General features: G+C 58.8%; 1 protein-coding gene across 1 annotated transcript; it reads left to right on the top strand.

Moving 5' to 3' along the window:
• The first annotated feature begins 17,542 nt into the window (after positions 1-17,542).
• Positions 17,543-19,722, top strand: LOC112876377 (probable serine/threonine-protein kinase PBL15). The gene is made up of 3 exons (XM_025940475.1): positions 17,543-18,495; positions 18,588-18,724; positions 18,825-19,722. Exons 1-3 carry the CDS (start codon positions 17,919-17,921, stop codon positions 19,419-19,421), a joined length of 1,311 nt encoding a protein of 436 aa, XP_025796260.1. The 5' UTR covers positions 17,543-17,918; the 3' UTR covers positions 19,422-19,722.
• Positions 19,723-20,096: the final 374 nt, after the last annotated feature.

Genomic DNA, 20,096 nt, shown 5'->3' with positions numbered 1-20,096 from the left:
AGCAAAAGAGAAGTGATCTCCCCTCTCTCTGAGCAAGTGTGCAGTGTCCTTATTTTGCGCTTAATTATGAGCAAATGATGTGTAGTGTCCTTGCTGACTCGTGAACAGCCGGTGAACATTTGCTATTTCAGGCAGGAACGTGCTGAAGCATGAGAGATGGCTTGTAACATCCTAATTTTCAAATCAGAAACCTAAGCTAAATTTTTGCAGGATCCATAACATTTTTATTCAATTTCTTTTAATTTAGAATACTTACCGTCAATTAACAATAATTTATTTAGCCATAAAAAGAAATATAAGAAAATATACGTCTTATGCATTTTATGCCGCATTGCATTGTTTTATTGCTCGTCTTTCATTTAAATTTAAATTTCAAATTTAAATTTAAATATATTTGAGTGCATCTTTTCTCTCCCTCTCTCCTTTCTCCTCTTGGCCCGGCCTAGTCCCCCTTCACCCTTTCCCTTTTCTTTTCTCTTGCGCGGCCCAGCCGGCCCAACCCCCTTCCCCTTCCTTTCTTCCCTACGCGGCCCAGCCCGGCCGGCCTGCCCCGCCCCCCCTTCTCTCCCCACTGCCACCGACAGACGGGCTCTACCTGTTGGGGTCATGCCCTTCCCCCGACCGAGCTGGACTCGAGCTCGAGTCCGATCCGACCGCGCCGCCCTGCGCTGCCCTGGGCGCGCACGCCAAGGATCCTCGGCCCTCACCCAGGGCCCCCCTCCCCCGTCCCTGGGCCACCTCAACCCGCAGCTGCCGCTCCTCGCCCTCGCGAAACCCTAGCCCTAGCAGCCGCCGCATTCGTCGAGCTCGGAGCATCGCCACGCCGCTGTTCCGCCGCCTCCCCTCGACGACAAGCCGCCGCCGAAGCTTCCCTACATGGTGGGAACCTCGCCAGCCTTCTTTCCCTCTCTCTCGCTTCCTTGCACCCGGGATCGCTCGCCGGAGCCCTACGACCGCGCGTCGCTGCCATGCACCCCTCTCCGGGCCTTGGCTCGCCAACCCGAGCGCCTCGCCGCTTTCCCCTTCCCGCTCTCTTCCTTCCAGGCCAAACCCGAGCCAAAATCATGGCCGGAATCGCGTTTACGCGAGTCTCCGGCGAGCCCGCCGCCACCCCACCACACCAGCGCCGCCGTCGAGCCGCTCCAGCCCCGCGCAGCCGTGCGATCAAGATCGGACCGCGCAGATCCGATCTGCATCAGGTCAATCCAAACCATACCGGTCAACCCTAGGCTCTTTTGCAAGTTAGCTCCTGAGTTTTACCGAAATCAACCCGCACTCCACGGCAGTTTAAAAGTACTTACAAATAGATCCTTTTTCTTCTGTTTTAGCCTCTATCTTTTTCTAAAATAGAACCCGCCGTCCCTAACCCCTCAGTTTCTTAATCTAAACCCTAGATCTAAGATTTATTTATATTTTAGCCTTCGGTTTCTTGGTTCAGAGCCCTTTTAGTTTCAAATCTTTTACAAATAAGCCTCCGGAATCATGTTTTAGCCATAACTTCTCTGTTTTCATCGGTTCTCGCGCTCACGCGATCCTTGCGACGCGTACAGTAGCTTTATAGCGTTGTTTGGCTCTGTTTACATTGTTTGGTGTATTATTTTTATTTATTGTATTTGCTTGTTTGTTTGTACTTGTGTGTTGCGTTAGACGGTGCACAGTTCGAGGGTCCGCAAGAGCAAAGCTTTGAAGACGTCCCTGAGCAGCAACAATGGTTTGAGGAAGGCAAGTGGTTCTTGATCATACTCCGATCCTAATAATTTTCTAAATACATATATTTACTTTATATGCATGCACGTGTCTATAATACGACGGATCCCAAATTAAGGATATGCTTAGTTTTTTGAAATTCCTTGATTAAATCTGGGTTGTTTACTTTATATTGTAGCTAGCTAGTTGCTTCTACTTAGAATATGGTTGGATAACTTGAAAATTATGCTACACTTTTTTTACTTCATGTTCTGAAATACTTTATGGTGATAATTTTAAGATCATTGCATTAATTGGAATATGGAGAACCACCCAGGAAAAGTGCAACCACAATACTACATGGGTCTGGTCTTGACTAATTAATTAGAAACTTTAGTTTATAATGGTTGTCGGAGGAATTCTCCAGCCGGGTGGCGGAAAGCACCCGCCTAATCCTAGTTAAGGATGGGTTTGGAGGAGACTTAGGAGCGCTCGATCGGTGGACAAATGGACGCAGGAAGGACACAGAGATTTAGAGTGGTTCGGGCCGCCGGAGCGTAATACCCTACGTCCACTTTGGTGTTGTATTGCTTGAAGAAGCCTGGATGGAGCCTAGCATGCAGCTTGTGTTCGTATCCCCTTTCTAACGGGTGCACTCACCCTTTTATAGTTCAAGGGGAGTGCTTACACTGTGCGGGACCCCGTCAGGTGGGCCCGGCCAACAGGAGCTGTTCTACGAGAGATATGGAGGTCATCTCCTCGAGCTCCTCTCCGTAGTCTTCTCGATCGGGAAGTTGATGTGCGTATCCACAGTCAGGATACGGCCGTGTACAGCCTCATCTTGTACAGTGTTCGGTGTCAGCGTTGCCCAACAGTGAAGCCGTGCTGTCACTGTTGGGATGGAACCTCCAGACAGGGGGCGAGCCAGCGCTGGCTCGTGCCATGCGCACTGTTACAGCGCAAGCCTTAGCACGCCTATTACAGACCATCATCACGCGCGCAGCACCGTGACGGGACTGAACACAGTCCGCGCACTGTGCGCGGTGATACGACGCGCCGCCTTCAGATCAGGCGGGCTTACCGTGGTGGCAGCATACCTGCCCCGTGTGTCAGTGGCAGGCCGCGCCTTTTGACTTTGGCGCGCCCAACGCAGCTACCGCATTAAATGCTGGTAGGTGGAGAGGCGACCCGCAAGGGGCTTCCGGCCGCAGGCACGCGGCGGGGCCAGCCCCGCTCCTCCCGCTGGGCAGCACATGGGAGCACCGGACCCCTTCCCGGGGGAAGGGGGGTCCGGGGCCCCCGAGGCCGGTCGGAGCGGGCTGGCCTGTGATGGTCTGGCCATCACACGTGGCGGCCCCGGACCTCCAAGGAGAGGCCGGGTCCGCAGGGGTCACCCGAGAGCTCTCCCGCCCACGTGGGCGTGCAGAGGCCCCGGACCTCACGGAGCTCGGGGGGAGGGTCCGGAGACCGCGGCCCCAGCTGTCAGGCCCGGAGGTTGTACGCCACGTGTCCCAGAGACGAGGGGGAGCATGGATTATGAGAAGCCAAGGGCCTGGACACCCTAGCAGGAGGTACCCCTATCTGTATGTACCGACAGAGGCCCCGGGCCCACCTCGGGAGAGGGACGTACCCGCAGGTGGGGCCAAATCCCAGCGTCGCGCCGGGTGGACAGCTCGTTCCCGCCGGGCGAGGGCACGGATGTCCTTTCGCCCATAGCGGGATCCCCGAGGGGCCCGTCTTCCGCGCGCACCGTGCGCGTCAGACGGTTCAGATTCTTGTCTCATTCGAGCCCGCCGCGCGGCTCGGGCGGTTCGGATTCTGCCCCTTCCACGACCCTCCAGCACCCATGCCAATGACTGGTGGGCCCGAGCCCACTGGTCATAGAGTGTGAGGGAAGGGGAAGGCGGCGCTGGCGACCGCCCGACTTCTCTTCGGTCGCCGCGGGACGCTAAGGGGGAAGCAGCTTTTTACATAAAAGGTAAGCGCCGAAGGGAGCGGCTACCTTTTCGCGCTCCTGCCAAGAACAAACGCCGTAGCGCCTCTTCGTCTTCGCATCCCTCCTCGCGATTAGCTTCCTTGCGCCCGGCGCCTTTCTCTTCTCGACTCCTTCGCAATCCACCCCAATAATCCCCATGGCTTCGCTTCCTTTCCCGCGCCGCTTCCAGAGCCAAGAACAGCTGGACGCGGTGCGGCGCCTTCTGGGGTGGACCGCGCCGGCGAACGCCGGGAAGGTCAGGGCCGGCGAGTTTCCCCTCCGCGAGCTTGCCGCGGGGGAGTTCGTCCTCTTCAACTCATACATTATGTGCGGGTTGGTTCCTCCGATCTCTCCTTTCTTCCTCCTGCTCCTGGAGGAGTTCGGCCTCCAACTTCATCATCTCACCCCCCATTCCGTTCTCCTCGCGGCGGTCTTCGCCCACTTCATGGAGATGTTCGTGGGGGTGCGCCCCTGCACCACCATCTTCAAGCACTTCTACTCCCTGGTCGGGACCGGGAAGAAGCGCGGCGAGATCGGCGCTTACTACTTCCAACTCCGGCACGGGATGTCGGGCGCCGACATCGCTGCCTTCTCCAGCTCGAAGTGGGAGGACTGGCGTGAAGGCTGGGTCATTGCGGTGACCGACCCCCACGACCGCCTAGAACTGCCGGAAGGGGGCCCCCAGAGCGACCGGAGCACCTGGAAGGCCAGGCCGACGATACCGGTGGAGCTCGACCCGGTCCTGAACCGGATCAAGAAGCTGGCAAGGAGCGGCCTGACTTCTATGATGGTGCTGGGCGACTTCTTGAAGCGGCGGATCGCCCCCCTGCAGCATCGGACTCGGATGGCCTACGTGTACACGGGGCTAAACGACTGCTGCAGGATTGCGCGCGGGCCCGGCGGCGACTTCACCAGGGCGGAGCTGGAAGCGGCGATCCGGGCGATGACCGGCGAGGCGTTCATCCCAGAGTCCCTGGTCCTCCCGAGCGGGGTGAAGGCCCTGTGCGAGGACCAGGCACTGCGGTCAACGGTCCTGGCGTCGATGCCGACCCTGGACGAGGGCGGCCTGGCGGTCCGGCAACTGGGGGGCGACCCCAACCGCGGGCTCCAGATCCCTGGCGCTACACCAGGCCGCCAGCAACGCCCCAGCGAAGGTGCCGGGGAGCCGGGACCCAGAGGTCCGGCCCCCGGCGGGAAGGGAAAGGAGAAAGCGCCGGTGCCAGAGCACCGGCAGAAAGACAGTGCGGGTGCGGCCCCAGCCCAAAGGAGCGGCGAGGCTCAGGGGGCGGCACCCGAGTGGCGCAGCCAAGCCGAAGGGAGCAAGTCCCGGAGGCTCCAGCGAGGCGACGGCTCCTTGGTGGGGGAGCCGGCGTCCAAGCGCCAGAAAACCACGGGGGTGGAGGAGCAGAGCGGAGCTGCTCCTCCTCCACCACAGCACCGGCCTCCACCGGGACGACAGACTCCACCGCCACCACCACCAGGGCCGCGGCCAGCGACACCACCGCCGCCGCCCGAGAACAGACCTCCGTCCCCAACGCCGCCGCCAGGAGGTTCGAAGGCCGGGGACGGCCCCCAAAGGTCCGGGGGGTCCTCGGCAGGGAGGAAGGTCCCCCCGGCCGCCCGGGGCAGATGGGAGTGGTACGACTTCCCGTAAGTGGTTTTATCAAGGTTTTTCATTTTCTTCCTCGGCTTTTGGTGCTTAACCAAACAGGTGGTACGGTAGGCCGCAACCTTCAAATGCCCCAACTGGGGGACCCAGCCCCCAGCCGGCGCCGGAGTCCTCGGCGTCAGCTCCAGCAGGGCCTCCGCCAGGAGCAGCTCCAGAGGCCTCCGGACCCAGAGGTCCGGAGCCGGAGGCTACCACGCCGCCACGACCAGAAGCCGTCCCCCAGGAGGAGGCGATCAGGCCCACTGCGGCGGCTGAGGCACCGGCAGCAGCGCCGGGCGCCGAGGTCGGGCCTTCTCCAACTGATCCAGCAGCTGAGGGGATCGCTGCTACAGCGGAGGCTGCTGGGCCAGGGGCAGCGGCGACGGCGGCACCGGAGGCAGCGGAGGTGGCGGCTCCGGAGGCGGCAGAGGTGGCGGCTCCGGAGGTCGCCGAAGTCGCCAGTAGCGTCGCCCCACCAGCGGAGGAGGAGGAACCGGAGGTGGTACTGGGAAGGTACCTCCTTCCGAGCGCAGCGGAGGTCCCACTTCCCCGGCTCATAGCCAAATGCCAGCAAGCTCAACTGGAGCTAGAGGCTAGCATGCGCCGGGAGTGGGAGAAGCTGGAGGCGGAGCGCCAGCGGCTCTCCGACTGGGAGGTCCGCCTGGGGGACCGCATCAACACCATCTCCGCCCGCCACGCCGAGGAGCGCGCCAAGCTCGTGTTGGAGCGCGAGCTCCTGCGGGAGGGGCTGGAGGAGGCGCGCGACCGAGAGGCAGCGGCGCTTCAGCGGGAGAAAGCGGCCAACCGGCGGGAAAAGGAGGCCCTCGAGGCGCAGATCGTCGCGGAGAGGCTGAAGGAGGCGGCGACGGCCAGGGAGCGGGCCGCCCGGGAGCTGGCGAACGGGGTGAGGGAGGCGTTTGCGACGGTCGAGGCGCAACGTGCTACCCTCGCAGAACAGGTGGCGGCGGCAGCACAGAAAGAAGAAGAGCTGGCCGCCCGAGAGGCAGAGGAGGTGGCTCGGCTGCAGGAGCTCCAGAAGCGGGAAGAGGCCGTGGAGGAGGAGCTGGCAGCCGGACACCGGAGGCTCCAGGAGCACGAGGCGGCGCTCCAGGAGAGGGAGGCCAAGGTGGAGGAGCTCCTGGCGGAGCAGCACGCCGGCGCCAACCGATTAACAAGATGGGTTGGCGCGGTGAATCCTCTGCTAGAGGCGCTCGGGGCCAACCCCATCTGGGTGCCGGAGGCCCCTTCACCTTACGGCGCCGCACTCCAGCTGCTGGACTCCACCGCCAAGCGGCTACAAGATGCGGAGGCCGGCCTACAGGACCTCCTGGAGGCAGAAGGACGAGCAGTTGCCCGGGCGATGGTGGAGTACATCCTCACCAGCTTCCGGAGCCATGATCCTGCCGTCCAGCTGACTCCCGTCCTGGTCGGACCCCTCCAGGCAACGGCAGCCGCTGCGCGGGAAGGAGTCCAGGAGGCAGTGGACCTGGTCGCGGCCCGCCTCCGGCGACGTCCCGAACCTGCAGAGAGTGGAAGTGCCTCCGGACCACCAGAGCAGTAGTGCTAGTATCTTTTTGTTATTTCTTTTGTAATATAATTTTTGTTATTGTAAAATAACTTCGCAACATTGTGCATATTATCAGTGATGCATTTAAACATTTCGTGCGTCTACTTTTTTGAAAAACTTCGCTGTTTTCCTGGTTGTCGGTCCGGAAAATGTTCTCGAGTACACCGAGGTCCCCTGGCCCCCTAGGAGGTAGTCGCGATAAGTTGGGACTAGCTGCCATAGAACCGAGGTCCTGCACATGACTTAGGATCGACGTTTAGTAGACATCCCCACAGGTTCCCGGTCTGGCCAGCAGAGGCCTCCTAAGTTGCGAAGCGAGTCAGAGCTCTAGGACCCATGTTTAAGGGCTAAAAGGGGTCCCGGTCCCCTGGTACATGGTTCAGGGTGCAACGGCGCTCACCCTAGGAGGGCAGGGCGTGTAGGCTTAGGGTACGGAACCAGGCTAAGCGGCTACACAGCCCTGGACCCCAGCAAAGGGCGAGCGCGTTTCCCTGGAGCCAGTTAACAGGGGTCCGGTTCCTTTTTTCCTTTGAAACAGAGGTCCGGGGCAGGGACGTAGCTACACAACTTAAGAAAGGCCTTGGCTATGACACAGACGCGGAAAACATGTGGGGGGTTAGTGTAATCAAGAAGCGAAAAAATGTAGACTCCAAGGACGCATTCGAGAACAAACTTTCCCTTAATGAATTGGTACAGGAGTGTTGTGCGATGTACACCAGGGGTCGGGTTTACGAGGGCGGACCTCCACCGCTCTGATCCGCACGTTGATGCTACCAATTACAAAGGAAAAATTCTCCTCAATCGGGTCCTAGGGATAGAACTTACGGAGGTGCTCAATGTTCCATGGATTGGGCAGTTGCATTCCATCCTCCGCAGCCAAACGAACAGATCCGGGTCGGCACACCTTTGTCACCTTGAAGGGCCCCTCCCAGCTGGGGGAGAGCTTGTGCATACCTTCTCGGTTCAGGATCCGCCTTAGGACTAGGTCCCCGACCCGGAGCTCCCTGCTGCGCACAAACCGTTGGTGGTAGCGCCGGAGCGCTTGGTTGTACCGTGCGTTTCGGACTGCTGCTCGCCATCTGCGTTCGTCGACGAGGTCCACATCTTGGCGACGCTCCTGTTCCTGCATTTCCTCATCAAAAGACCGGACCCGTAGAGAGCCCATGGTGATCTCCGGGGGAAGGCACGCTTCGGCCCCGTAAACCAAGAAGAAAGGGGTTTCCCCTGTTGCCCGGCTAGGTGTGGTCCGGTTCCCCCATAACACGCTTGGGAGTTCTTCAATCCACCTTGCGCCATGCTTCTCAAGGTCACAGTAGGTCCGCATCTTGAGCCCTCTGAGGATCTCAGCGTTGGCCCGCTCAACCTGGCCATTGCTCCTGGGATGTGCCACTGAGGCGAAACAGAGTTGAATGCCCATATCCTCACAGTACTTCTGGAAGTACTGGCTCGTGAACTGGGTCCCATTGTCTGTGATGACCCGGTTCGGGACCCCAAACCGGCACACAATTGACCTGAGAAAAGCAGTTGCTGACGCCTTAGTGATGTTGACCACTGGGGTTGCCTCCGGCCACTTAGTGAATTTGTCAATGGCAACATAGAGGTACCGGTACCCGCCGACGGCCCTAGGGAAAGGTCCCAAAATATCCAACCCCCATACCGCAAAGGGCCAAGAGGGAGGAATCATCTGCAAAGCTTGAGCTGGAGTGTGTATTTGCTTTGCGTGGAACTGACACGCTTTGCAGGACCTTACCAACTCAGCTGCATCCTGGAGCACTGTCGGCCAGTAAAAACCATGCCGGAAAGCTTTACCAACCAGCGTGCGGGATGAAGAATGACTTCCGCACTCGCCTCCATGGATCTCCGCAAGCAAGTCGCGGCCCTCTTCCTGGGTGATGCACCGCATGAGGACGCCGTTGGCGCCACGGTGATAGAGATCCCCTTCTACTACCGTGTATCGCTTAGCCATCCGGACAATGCGCTCAGCAGATGCTTGATCTTCAGGAAGGTGATTATCTTTCAGGTAGTCCCGGACCTTAGAGATCCATGCATCGGGACCTTCCTGAGAAACTGGGCGTGGCTCCCTGAGGTCTCCGGGCCCCTCAAGGGAGCACACGACCCTTGGCGGGCAAAACGGATGGGGCGCCGCCGGGACCGCTAGCTTCGAGGTGCTAGTCCGACCCCCATCGCCCAGGTCGGCAGGCTGGGCGGAAGGCTTCAGCAGACGCCTTTGGAAGACGCCCTCTGGCACGGGTGCCTGAGTCGATGCGCTCGCGGAGAGCGCGTCAGCTGCTGTGTTGCCTTCGCGTGGAACATGTTGCAGTTCCAGCACATCGAAGTTCTTCTCGAGCCTTTTCACATGAATGAGGTAAGCTGCGAGCTAGGGGTTGTTGCAGCAACACTCCCCCCGGACTTGCCTGATGATGAGCTGGGAGTCCACTTTGACCAGAAGCTCCCGGACCCCCAGGGACAGAGCCACCATGAGCCCAAAGATCAAGGCCTCATACTCCGCCATGTTGTTGGTGGCCTCGAAATCGAGGTGCACCATGTACTTCAACTGCTCGCCGCGTGGGTCGATGAGGACCACGCCCGCCCCGGCCCTCTTGCTACGGGCGGACCCGTCAAAGAAGAGGGTTCAGTGAGGTCCGGTGAAGTCCGGAGCCCTGACCTCCGGTCGTGGGGGGTCCGTCCCTTGGCCCGGACCCCCGGTGGCGCTTGGTGCAGGCGTCCATTCCGCGATGAAGTCAGCAAGGATCTGGCTCTTGATGGCGTGACGCGGCTGGAAGTCGAGCTGGAACCCAGCGAGCTCTGCAGCCCACTTGGCGATGTTGCCTGTGGCGTTGGAGTTGTGGAGGATGGCCCTCAATGGATAGGCGGTCACCACCACAATCTTGTGGGCCTGAAAGTAGTGGCGGAGCTTCCTGGACGCAACAAGTATAGCATAAAGGAGCTTATGCGTCTCAGGATACCTGGCCTTGGCCTCATGAAGGACCTCACTGACGTAGTAGACCGGCTTCTGTACGGTCCTGACTTTGCCAGGTGGACTGGATCCTGCAACCTGAGCTGGGGGCCCATCGGCCCCCAACCTGCTTGGCACTTCTCCGGGTCGGAACCCGGCCGGACCCTCCGAAGCAGGGCCGGTCGCTGGAGTGGAGGAGGCCGGACCTCCTTCCCCTGCAGGGGGGTCCGCAGGGGCCCCCTGCGAGGGATCCTCGGACCTCTCGGTGACCAGCACCATGCTGATCACCTCGGTCGTTGCTGCAAGATAAAGAAACAGTGTCTCACGTGGGTCCGGTGCGACCAGGACCGGCAAGGAAGTAAGGTACTGCTTCATCTCTTGGAAGGCACGTTCTGCCTCTTCGGTCCATACGAATGGACCGGACCCCCTCATCAACTTGAAGAAGGGAAGCGCCCTCTCCGCCAGCCTCGAAATGAAGCGGCTGAGGGCTGCAAGGGACCCCGTCAACCTCTGTACATCCTTGAGGCGCGCAGGGGGTCTCATTGCCTCGATCGCCCGGACCTTGTCCGGGTTGGCTTCGATCCCCCGGTGGGAGACCAGGAAACCAAGGAGCTTTCCCGCCAATACGCCGAAGACGCACTTCTCGGGGTTAAGCTTGGTGGAGGTCGCCCGTAACTTGTCGAAGACTTGAGCTAAATTTTCTAAGAGGGAATTCGACTCTCTAGTCTTGACAACGATGTCATCAACATACACTTCGACTATATCTCTAACCAAATCACCTAGAGTGATGTTCATTGCACGAGTAAAGGTAGGTAGAGCATTAAGTAATCCATAAGGCATCACTATATAACAATAAAGACCATCCAATGTTACAAAAGCTGTATGCTTCCTATCATCACAAGCCATCTTGATTTGGTGGAAACCAGAATAGGAATCTATGAAGAACAGCAAATCACACCCGGAGGTGGAGTCTACAATCTGGTCTATACGCGGAAGTGGATAAGGGTCTTTCGGACATGCCTTGTTTAGATTGGTGTAGTCGATGCACATCCGAAGCTTCCCGTTGGTCTTTGGGACCACAACCGGGTTGGCCAACCATACAGGATGGTAGACCTCCTCGATGAAGCCAGCCTGCAGCAGCTTGCGGACCTCTTCACGGATGAAGTTTTGCCGCTCGATGGACTGCTTGCGTGGCTTCTGCCGGACCGGCCTGGCGTCGGGGTGGATCTTCAGATGATGCTCAATCACCTCCCTAGGGATCCCGGGCATCTGTGACGGTTCCCAGGCGAACACGTCAACATTTGCCCGGAGGAAGGCGATGAGCGCGCTTTCCTATTTCTCTCCCAGGTTGCCACCGATGCGGGTGGTCTGGGAGGTCTCCGCTCCGACCTGGACGGTCTTCACGGGAACATCGTCCGTGTCGGACGGACGGACCTTCGGTGCCTTGGCCAGGGCCTTGGCCCGTGAGGTCGAGGGGTCGGACCCCTGGGGGCCAGCTGCAGGGGCAAGCCCCGTAGCCAGTGCATGGAGCTTTTCGACCGCTACAACAGCAGCGGCCCGATCGCTCTGGATGGTGAGGACGCTCGCCGGAGAGGGCATCTTCAGGACTAGGTACCCGTAGTGGGCAACGGCCATGAACCGGTACAGTGCCGATCTGCCGATGATGGCGTTGAAGGGGAGGTTAACTTCCGCGACCTCGAACTGTACGTTCTCGGTACGGAAATTGTCCTCCGTCCCGAATGTAACCGGTAAGGTGATGGCCCCTACCGGGTACACGGGATCCGGGCCCACTCCTGAGAATGGGCGTGATGGAGCCAGCTTGGACTCCGGGATCTGCAGGTGCTTGAATGCCGCATAGCTGATGACGCTGAGGCCGGCGCCGCCGTCGATCAGCACATGGTGAAGGCGAACATTGGCGATGGTGCGTGCCGTAATGAGCGGCAGCACCCCCGCGCCCGCCATGTTCTCTGGGCAGTCGGATGGCCCAAAGGAGATGGTGGTGCCCTTCCATCGCTGGTGGGGCGCCGCTCTCGGCACCCCTGGTTTCACCGAGAGGACCTCCCGGCGAAAGGCCTTGACGTCCCGTCGGGAGACGAGCTCCGAACTGCCACCGTACATAACGTACAGCTTTTTGCGGCGCTCGTCCCCGCCGGACTCGGAATCGGACTGCTGGAACAGTCCCTTGAGGTCTTTATTGGGGGTTTGATACCCCAACTCCCTCTCAGTCGCAGCAGCGTCGGCATCGGAGGCCTTCTCCTTGCCGGACCGCCGCGGAGGGGAGGAGCCTTCCTTGGAGGCTTGGTCACGCCTCTTGCTGAGGCGTTCCGCGAGCTTCTGGATCTCGCGGCACTCAGCGGCGCTGTGACGAGCCCCAGGATGAACAGGGCACGACCCGGGGTCGGTGCGCTGCTGTCGTGGACGCTTGCTGCGGGGGTTCTGGCCCCCGGTCGTTGCAGCCGCAACGGCCGGACCCCCGATCCGTGACTTGTCGAAGCCACGGGTCTTCTTGTTCTTCTTCTTACCGCTGCCAGGGGCAGCGACACTGGGCCCGCTCATTTGAGTAGGTCCTGCGTGGGTTGCAGAGTGCCACGCACGGCCTTCTGCAGCTCGGGCGCATTTGTCCGCCAGGGCGAACAGGGTAGTGACGGCTTCCACCTGGTGGGTCGCCAGCTTCTCTAGCATCTTCTCGTCTCGGACCCCCTGTCGGAAGGCCGTGATAATAGATGCATCGGAGATACGTGGGATAGTTCCACGTACCTTAGTGAAGCGGGAGATGAAGGCCCGGAGGGTTTCCCCGGGTTGTTGCCTCACGGCGTGGAGGTGGGCTTCCACGCCATGCTGCTGGTACGCACTGGCGAAGTTCGCCGTGAACTGTGCGCAGAGTTCATCCCAGGACTGGATGGATCCCGGGGTAAGGTTCATGAGCCAGGTCCGGGCTGGCCCGGTCAAGGCTACATGAAAGTAACTTGCCATGACGGCTTCGTTACCTCCAGCCGCCGTGATGGCGGTGATGTAGACCTGCAGGAACTCTGACGGGTTGGAGGACCCGTCATATTTTTCCGGCAGGTGAGGCCGAAACTTGGACGGCTAGGCAACCGCACGAAGATGGTCTGCGAGCGCTGCGCAGCCCACGCCCGACACCGGCGCCCCGGCGGGTCCTTGCGGTCTGGCCGCAGCCGCATCGAGCTCAGGCGCAAGGTCCCGACCCTCAATGTTGAGCCGTCGGTTGCGCGCTCGCTCGATGGAGATCCTGGCATCCTCTCCTGCATGCCTGCGGTTGGGCTCCGCCCGGAGGTCTTCGGTCCGTGCACTCCTCACTGATGGTGAGTGCACTGAACCGGATGCGCCGCCCTGACGACGGCGCTGCCTGGACACAGAACCTCCCGCTGAGCCTGGGGAAGCCTGTGCCAGGTTGAGGAGGCGGTCGACGTCGTCATGCCACTGCCTGTGCGCGTCTGGCGACGCCGCCTCTCCGGGGGGTTGCGTAGCAACTCCCTGGCTGCCATGAGGGGCCCGCTCGGTGGAAGCACCGATTGGGCTACTGAGGCCTGCTCCGCCGCACACGGCGGAGCAGCACGCGGGGCCGCCCTGGAGGCGGGATGGCGCGAGGTGTGTGGCGCCGTGGACGCCACTTCTTCACCGATGAGGAGGTCATGGTGACCATTTTCCTGCGCCATTGAGGTCGTGAAGGTCGACCGAGCACAAACCAAACCTAATCCCCCTACCTGGCGCGCCAAATGTCGGAGGAATTCTCCAGCCGGGTGGCGGAAAGCACCCGCCTAATCCTAGTTAAGGATGGGTTTGGAGGAGATTTAGGAGCGCTCGATCGGTGGACAAATGGACGCAGGAAGGACACAGAGATTTAGAGTGGTTCGGGCCGCCGGAGCGTAATACCCTACGTCCACTTTGGTGTTGTATTGCTTGAAGAAGCCTGGATGGAGCCTAGCATGCAGCTTGTGTTCGTATCCCCTTTCTAACGGGTGCACTCACCCTTTTATAGTTCAAGGGGAGTGCTTACACTGTGCGGGACCCCGTCAGGTGGGCCCGGCCAACAGGAGCTGTTCTACGAGAGATATGGAGGTCATCTCCTCGAGCTCCTCTCCGTAGTCTTCTCGATCGGGAAGTTGATGTGCGTATCCACAGTCAGGATACGGCCGTGTACAGCCTCGTCTTGTACAGTGTTTGGTGTCAGCGTTGCCCAACAGTGAAGCCGTGCTGTCACTGTTGGGATGGAACCTCCAGACAGGGGGCGAGCCAGCGCTGGCTCGTGCCATGTGCACTGTTACAGCGCAAGCCTTAGCACGCCTATTACAGACCATCATCACGCGCGCAGCACCGTGACGGGACTGAACACAGTCCGCGCACTGTGCGCGGTGATACGACGCGCCGCCTTCAGATCAGGCGGGCTTACCGTGGTGGCAGCATACCTGCCCCGTGTGTCAGTGGCAGGCCGCGCCTTTTGACTTTGGCGCGCCCAACGCAGCTACCGCATTAAATGCTGGTAGGTGGAGAGGCGACCCGCAAGGGGCTTCCGGCCGCAGGCACGCGGCGGGGCCAGCCCCGCTCCTCCCGCTGGGCAGCACATGGGAGCACCGGACCCCTTCCCGGGGGAAGGGGGGTCCGGGGCCCCCGAGGCCGGTCGGAGCGGGCTGGCCTGTGATGGTCTGGCCATCACACGTGGCGGCCCCGGACCTCCAAGGAGAGGCCGGGTCCGCAGGGGTCACCCGAGAGCTCTCCCGCCCACGTGGGCGTGCAGAGGCCCCGGACCTCACGGAGCTCGGGGGGAGGGTCCGGAGACCGCGGCCCCAGCTGTCAGGCCCGGAGGTTGTATGCCACGTGTCCCAGAGACGAGGGGGAGCATGGATTATGAGAAGCCAAGGGCCTGGACACCCTAGTAGGAGGTACCCCTATCTGTATGTACCGACAATGGTATTACCGAAAAGGCAAGAGGGGAGTGCGTTGATGGGGTATAGCTCGGTCCTCTTGAGGCATAGAAATGATCCTGGTTAAGGTGTCTTATTCGTTAGAGAGGGTTATGACCACTGCGGTCTGAAACCTTAGCGGATCGTTGCAAGTTAGAAAATCTTCATAAAGGCCTCGTAGTGAACCCCTGCCGTTCACTTCGGAAGTGTTTAAGGGCCTGGCAAACCCGGGTATCAAGGGAAACATGAGTTATGGGTAAGGTGTACAATCTCTGCAGAGTGAAAACTGATATATCAGCCGTGCACACGGTTAATAGCGGCTTGGACCCTCACATGATAATTGAACTTGAAGATGATCTAAATTGATGTTTATATTGTTGTTACTTATCTCTTTTATTTATTTAAGGGTTGGTATAAACTTACACTTGGTTAATGCTTGCTAAATAAAATTTGGCCAACTAAAAATGCTTATCGCAGTCAAACCATGTCAGCTTTTTTCTTGATTTTAGCATTACATATCATATAATTTACTCCACTTGCTGAGTATCAACCACGTTTGCTTTATTAAAATCATTGCTGCTCAGAATAAGATAACTGTTCGGAGTTTCCTGAAGATTTTGAGAAGTTCTATGACTGTGTCTTCCAATCATTTGTGTGTGAAGTTAAAATTCCGCTGCTAGTTATAAACGTTTATTCGTTTGCTTAAGATTAAGACTCTTGGTCATATAATATAATAAAGTATCTTAATACCTCCTTCTTCGTTATGATATTATTTCGGGTATACTCCTGTATCGTCTATCGTACGTGCGTGAAAATATGCATTCGGTTTTTTTTGCAAAAGCGGGTGTGACATTGCTAAGCGTTGCCGGTCGAAGCAGTACGTCATGATCACTACCCGAATTCAATAGTGCTGCACCTTCAACTGCTTTCGTACGGTACATGTGCGCAACGCCATGCTGGCTAGCATCCATCCATATATACAGTACTGAAAAGATGGGCGAATAATCGCCTTGCCACGTAGGTATTCGCCCGCGTGTACCATGCTGGGGCTACCTGCACGAGTGTCTGATCCGATCGTCGATTGATGGATGCTCTCTGATGACAATAATCTTTAAGCGAGAGAATGTAATTAAATTTTTGGCGTTTTTTAAACTGCAAGTTCGAGTCTAGGTCAAAAATCCTTCCTATCCCTCTAGTAGCGATGCAACATATATAATAATGGTCTGCTTAGAACGCAAGCAGCACTTGACAGTACTAATAATTTTACAATGCGATTACGCATGCGAGTTCAATTTCTGAGACGGACGTTCCCAAACGATTGTCCACGTCGTCGGTAGCGGACGCATACGTCAGCGCAATGCTCACTCATACTCACCAAAATACCAAGAACACTTCTACTCCTACTTAATAGTGATGCAGGCAACCATGTATGTATGCGTGCTCTCCTTTCTCATCGACGTCCTCCAAAATCCAGAGAGAGAAGACGAAGAAGAAAACAAGAGACCGATCGATCAATGCAAGCCTCCTTGACTCGAGCTCACCACGCTGCCACCACACAACATGCCATCGAGTATTTTGGTGTCGTACAAATAAAATATGTACTAATCTTTTGGAAGAAATAAAATATATGCTAATCACTGGAGTTAGTTTACGCGTGTATCATGAACCGTGAAGGAGCACGTGCCCAGCACGAGCACCCCGCGCCCCTTTGTTGACCAGCTGAATGCAGCAGGAGTGGGTATATTATGGCCCGGTACGCGCGTTGTGGCCATCGTGCATGCGGCCGCGTCCATGCAGGGGCCCGGTCAGCGACCAGTCAAACGAGTCATGCATCGTTACACCCTGTACCGCTCCGTACGGTACATGTGCGCGATATATATAGTGCCAGGCTAGCAGCATGCACGGTACGGTGAGAAGTTGCCATTGCCACGTCGGCTGCCACGTGTAACACGCTGACTACCGCGACGAGTGTCTTGCCTGACCGACTCGTCGACGGATGCTTCGCTGTAAGGCAGGACATTATTAGCGGTCCATCCTCCCAGTCCCAGCTTAATTACGCCTCAGCTGATCTAGCAGAATCTTACAGTAGAGCACGTGTAGCCAACGAGCCAGATTCTGGGATCTAGCAAAAATATTGGTAGATCGAGTATTTCTGTAGGCAATTCGACTGATTACACCTAGGATTGTTGAAGCCGTATATATTCTCAATCGAAAGTCGGAGCTCGTTAAAATGATCATAAGAATCTTAGAATGTAAAAAATAGTAGAAACGTAGATTCATGCGATCTTGATCGTAAAGGCACAATGTTGACGTTTAATTAATTAGATCTTATACAGGAACGTGCTCCTCTGCTCCTCTAGCAAGTAACGTCACCAGGAATTCCACCTAAGAAAAATCAATACAAGCGTCAGTTGTCACGGCCTGCCTCCTGCTTTCTCCCTAGAAAATTCTTTCATGCAGCGCGGCTGCCTCCCGCCATTGTCACCCCAACTTGACATTGACTTTGTCACCCCCTACGGCGCGCTGCCGATGCCGCCACGGCACGATACGACGATATCAAAATTTTCCCAGTTGTTTTCTTCTTCTTCCTCCTCCTCCTCCTCCTCCTCCTCCTCCTCTTCTTCTTCACAAACCATTATCAAGTGGCCGAGGACCTTTTCAAAAAAAAAACCAGTTTGGACATTCTTCCATTTCTTGTTCTCTTGAAAAGGACGCTCGATCAGGACGGAATTTCCACCGCCGTTTCCCCACCTGGGATATCTACGCTTGCATACATGCGAGTACAACTACTACGAGACTACTAGTCAAGCAAGTGCTCAGCAGCGTGGGTTTGATGAAATCCTACGAGGAGGAAAAGACAAGCAAGCGCTCAGCAGCGCACGGAAAAGGCGAGGCCCCGCGCTGCCATAAGCGCGCAATTGCCTGAAGCGTAGCGGGGGAGGAGTGGTTCGGAGCAGTTGGGTGGTGTGTTGGAACGGTTGGCCTCGCCTTCTGCTTCCGCTTCCCTTCCTATATCATCCCCACGCCTCCCCTGCCGCGCTAACCACCCCCACCGCGGCGAGGCATCATCCACTCCCCTCCCAGTCCAGTCTCCCACACCACCTCAGCGCATTCCTCTCCTCCCACCACCTGATCGCAAGCACGCTCAGAGCTAGACGACGACGATGCCGGCGAGGCCGTGGCGACCGGTGCTGGCGTCGGCCACCAAGTGCTGCGCGGCGGAGGACGCCGCGGTGGCGCCCGACGGCCTGGCGCGCTGCCGCCCGCAGCAGTCGGAGCTCTCGCGCCGGCTGGCCTCGTTCCGGCGCCTCTCGTCGCTGGCCAGCAGCCCGGCCTCGGGCGCCGCGGCGGACGGCGGCGACGGCGGCGAGGCGGCGGCGGCGGCCGGGGAGATGGCGGGCCCGCTGCAGCTGCACTCGTTCGGGCTGGGCGAGCTCCGCGGCGTCACGCACGACTTCTCCGCCAGCTTCCTGCTGGGCGAGGGCGGCTTCGGCGCCGTGTACAAGGGCTTCGTCGACGCCGGCATGCGCCCGGGCCTCGCCGCGCAGCCCGTCGCCGTCAAGCAGCTCAACGCCGGGGGATTCCAGGGCCACCGGGAGTGGCTCGCCGAGGTCATCTTCCTGGGGCAGTTCCGGCACCCGCACCTCGTCAGGCTGCTGGGCTACTGCTGCGAGGACGAGGAGCGACTGCTCGTCTACGAGTTCATGCCGCGCGGCAGCCTCGAGAACCACCTCTTCAGGAGTACGTGGCCGCCTTGATTTGCTGGCAGCTCTGCTTCGTTTTTGTTCATCCTGCGAATTCAGAACTCACCATCCATCCATCATCATCTGCAGGGATCTCGGCGACGCTGCCGTGGGGCACGCGGATCAAGGTGGCCATCGGCGCCGCCAAGGGGCTCGCCTTCCTCCACGCCGCCAGCACGCCCGTCATCTACCGGGACTTCAAGGCCTCCAACATCCTGCTCGACTCGGTCGGTGTCCTAATCCTAGCTACAATTTAATTTGTTCATCCTTCAATTGCTCGATCAGTGAGCTGACGCTATGATCGCCTGGATTCATTCGATCGATCAGGAGTTCACGGCAAAGCTGTCGGACTTCGGGCTCGCCAAGATGGGCCCCGAGGGCGAGGACACGCACGTGACGACGCGCGTGATGGGCACCCACGGCTACGCGGCGCCGGAGTACGTGCAGACGGGCCACCTCAACGTGAAGAGCGACGTGTACAGCTTCGGCGTCGTGCTCCTGGAGCTCCTCACGGGGCGGCGCGCCATGGAGCACGTTCGCGGCCGGAGCGCGCACGCGGAGCAGCAGGTGAAGCTCGTGGACTGGACCCGGCCCTACCTGAGCGGCGGCAGCCGGCGGCTGCGCTGCATCATGGACCAGCGCCTGGCGGGGCACTACTCCGTGAAGGGCGCGCGCGCCGTGGCGCAGCTGGCGGTGCAGTGCACGGCGCCGCAGCCGCGGGACCGGCCGCGCATGGCGGCCGTGGTGGAGGCGCTGGAGCGGCTGCAGGGGCTCAAGGACATGGCCGTCAGCGTCGGGCTCTGGCCCTCCAACGCGCCCGTCGCCGGGAGGAACGCCATCTCCGCCAAGATCCGCGCCGAGGTCAAGAGCGCCGGCGCCAACGCCGGGTCGCGCCGGAGGAGCGCCTCCTCCAAGCTGCCCTGATCGATCGCCTAGCTGCGTGCCGGGTCGCCGTCGTCGTCCGTGCCGCCGCCGTCGTCGTGTACCGGAAGTGTGTATGAGTCGTATTGTGTGTGTATATAGTGATCAAGATCGATGGGGGTGATGAGTCGAGCGCAAATACAGGGAGCGAGTAGTCCATTTTGTCAAGATGCGCACGCACGAACGAGGTCGGCGAGGCAGATGATCAAGCCTGCATCTCCACTGCCTTCGCGTTCCGTGTGCATCGTGAAGCCATCGCTATGGCGAAATCCCGATCAATTTTTCTTCGTCTTCTTCTTCTTGATTATGGATGCGTCGAGAACGAACAACGTCGATCGATGGCTAGCTTTGTGCATGCGTGGACTAGCTCAGCGACGCTGCTCATAAAAAGCATCCAAAGGAAAAGGATATGATGGGATGATGGATTGCCATCGTTTGTTGGGTTGCGGCCGCGTCTTCCGTCCAACTTTCCACTGGACCGGAAGAAGCTTGAGACGAAGCAACGGTAACGCCGGTACCGGACACTGGGGCGCCATCCCCGACGGCGACCCTGCGGCTACGGGACGCCGCCGTGTGCATCGACGGAGCCATCGGCATGTCAGTATGTCACTGTACAGGCATAGCCCCCCCCGGTCTTCCGAAGACTTGGCCCGCTCGTAGTCTTCTCGAGAGAGCTTG

The sequence above is a fragment of the Panicum hallii genome, chromosome 9 (assembly GCF_002211085.1).
Source record: "Panicum hallii strain FIL2 chromosome 9, PHallii_v3.1, whole genome shotgun sequence".
Lineage (NCBI taxonomy): Eukaryota > Viridiplantae > Streptophyta > Magnoliopsida > Poales > Poaceae > Panicum > Panicum hallii.
Note: the sequence above shows the minus strand (reverse complement) of the source record. Positions and strands in the feature narration are given on the sequence as shown.

Excerpts from the sequence above, each read along its gene's own strand:
- LOC112876377 (XM_025940475.1), top strand. The coding sequence starts at position 17,919 with ATGCCGGCGAGGCCGTGGCGACCGGTGCTGGCGTCGGCCACCAAGTGC. Across the intron at positions 18,496-18,587 it reads CGAGAACCACCTCTTCAGGA|GGATCTCGGCGACGCTGCCG; the intron begins GTACGTGGCCGC and ends CATCATCTGCAG. Across the intron at positions 18,725-18,824 it reads CCAACATCCTGCTCGACTCG|GAGTTCACGGCAAAGCTGTC; the intron begins GTCGGTGTCCTA and ends TCGATCGATCAG.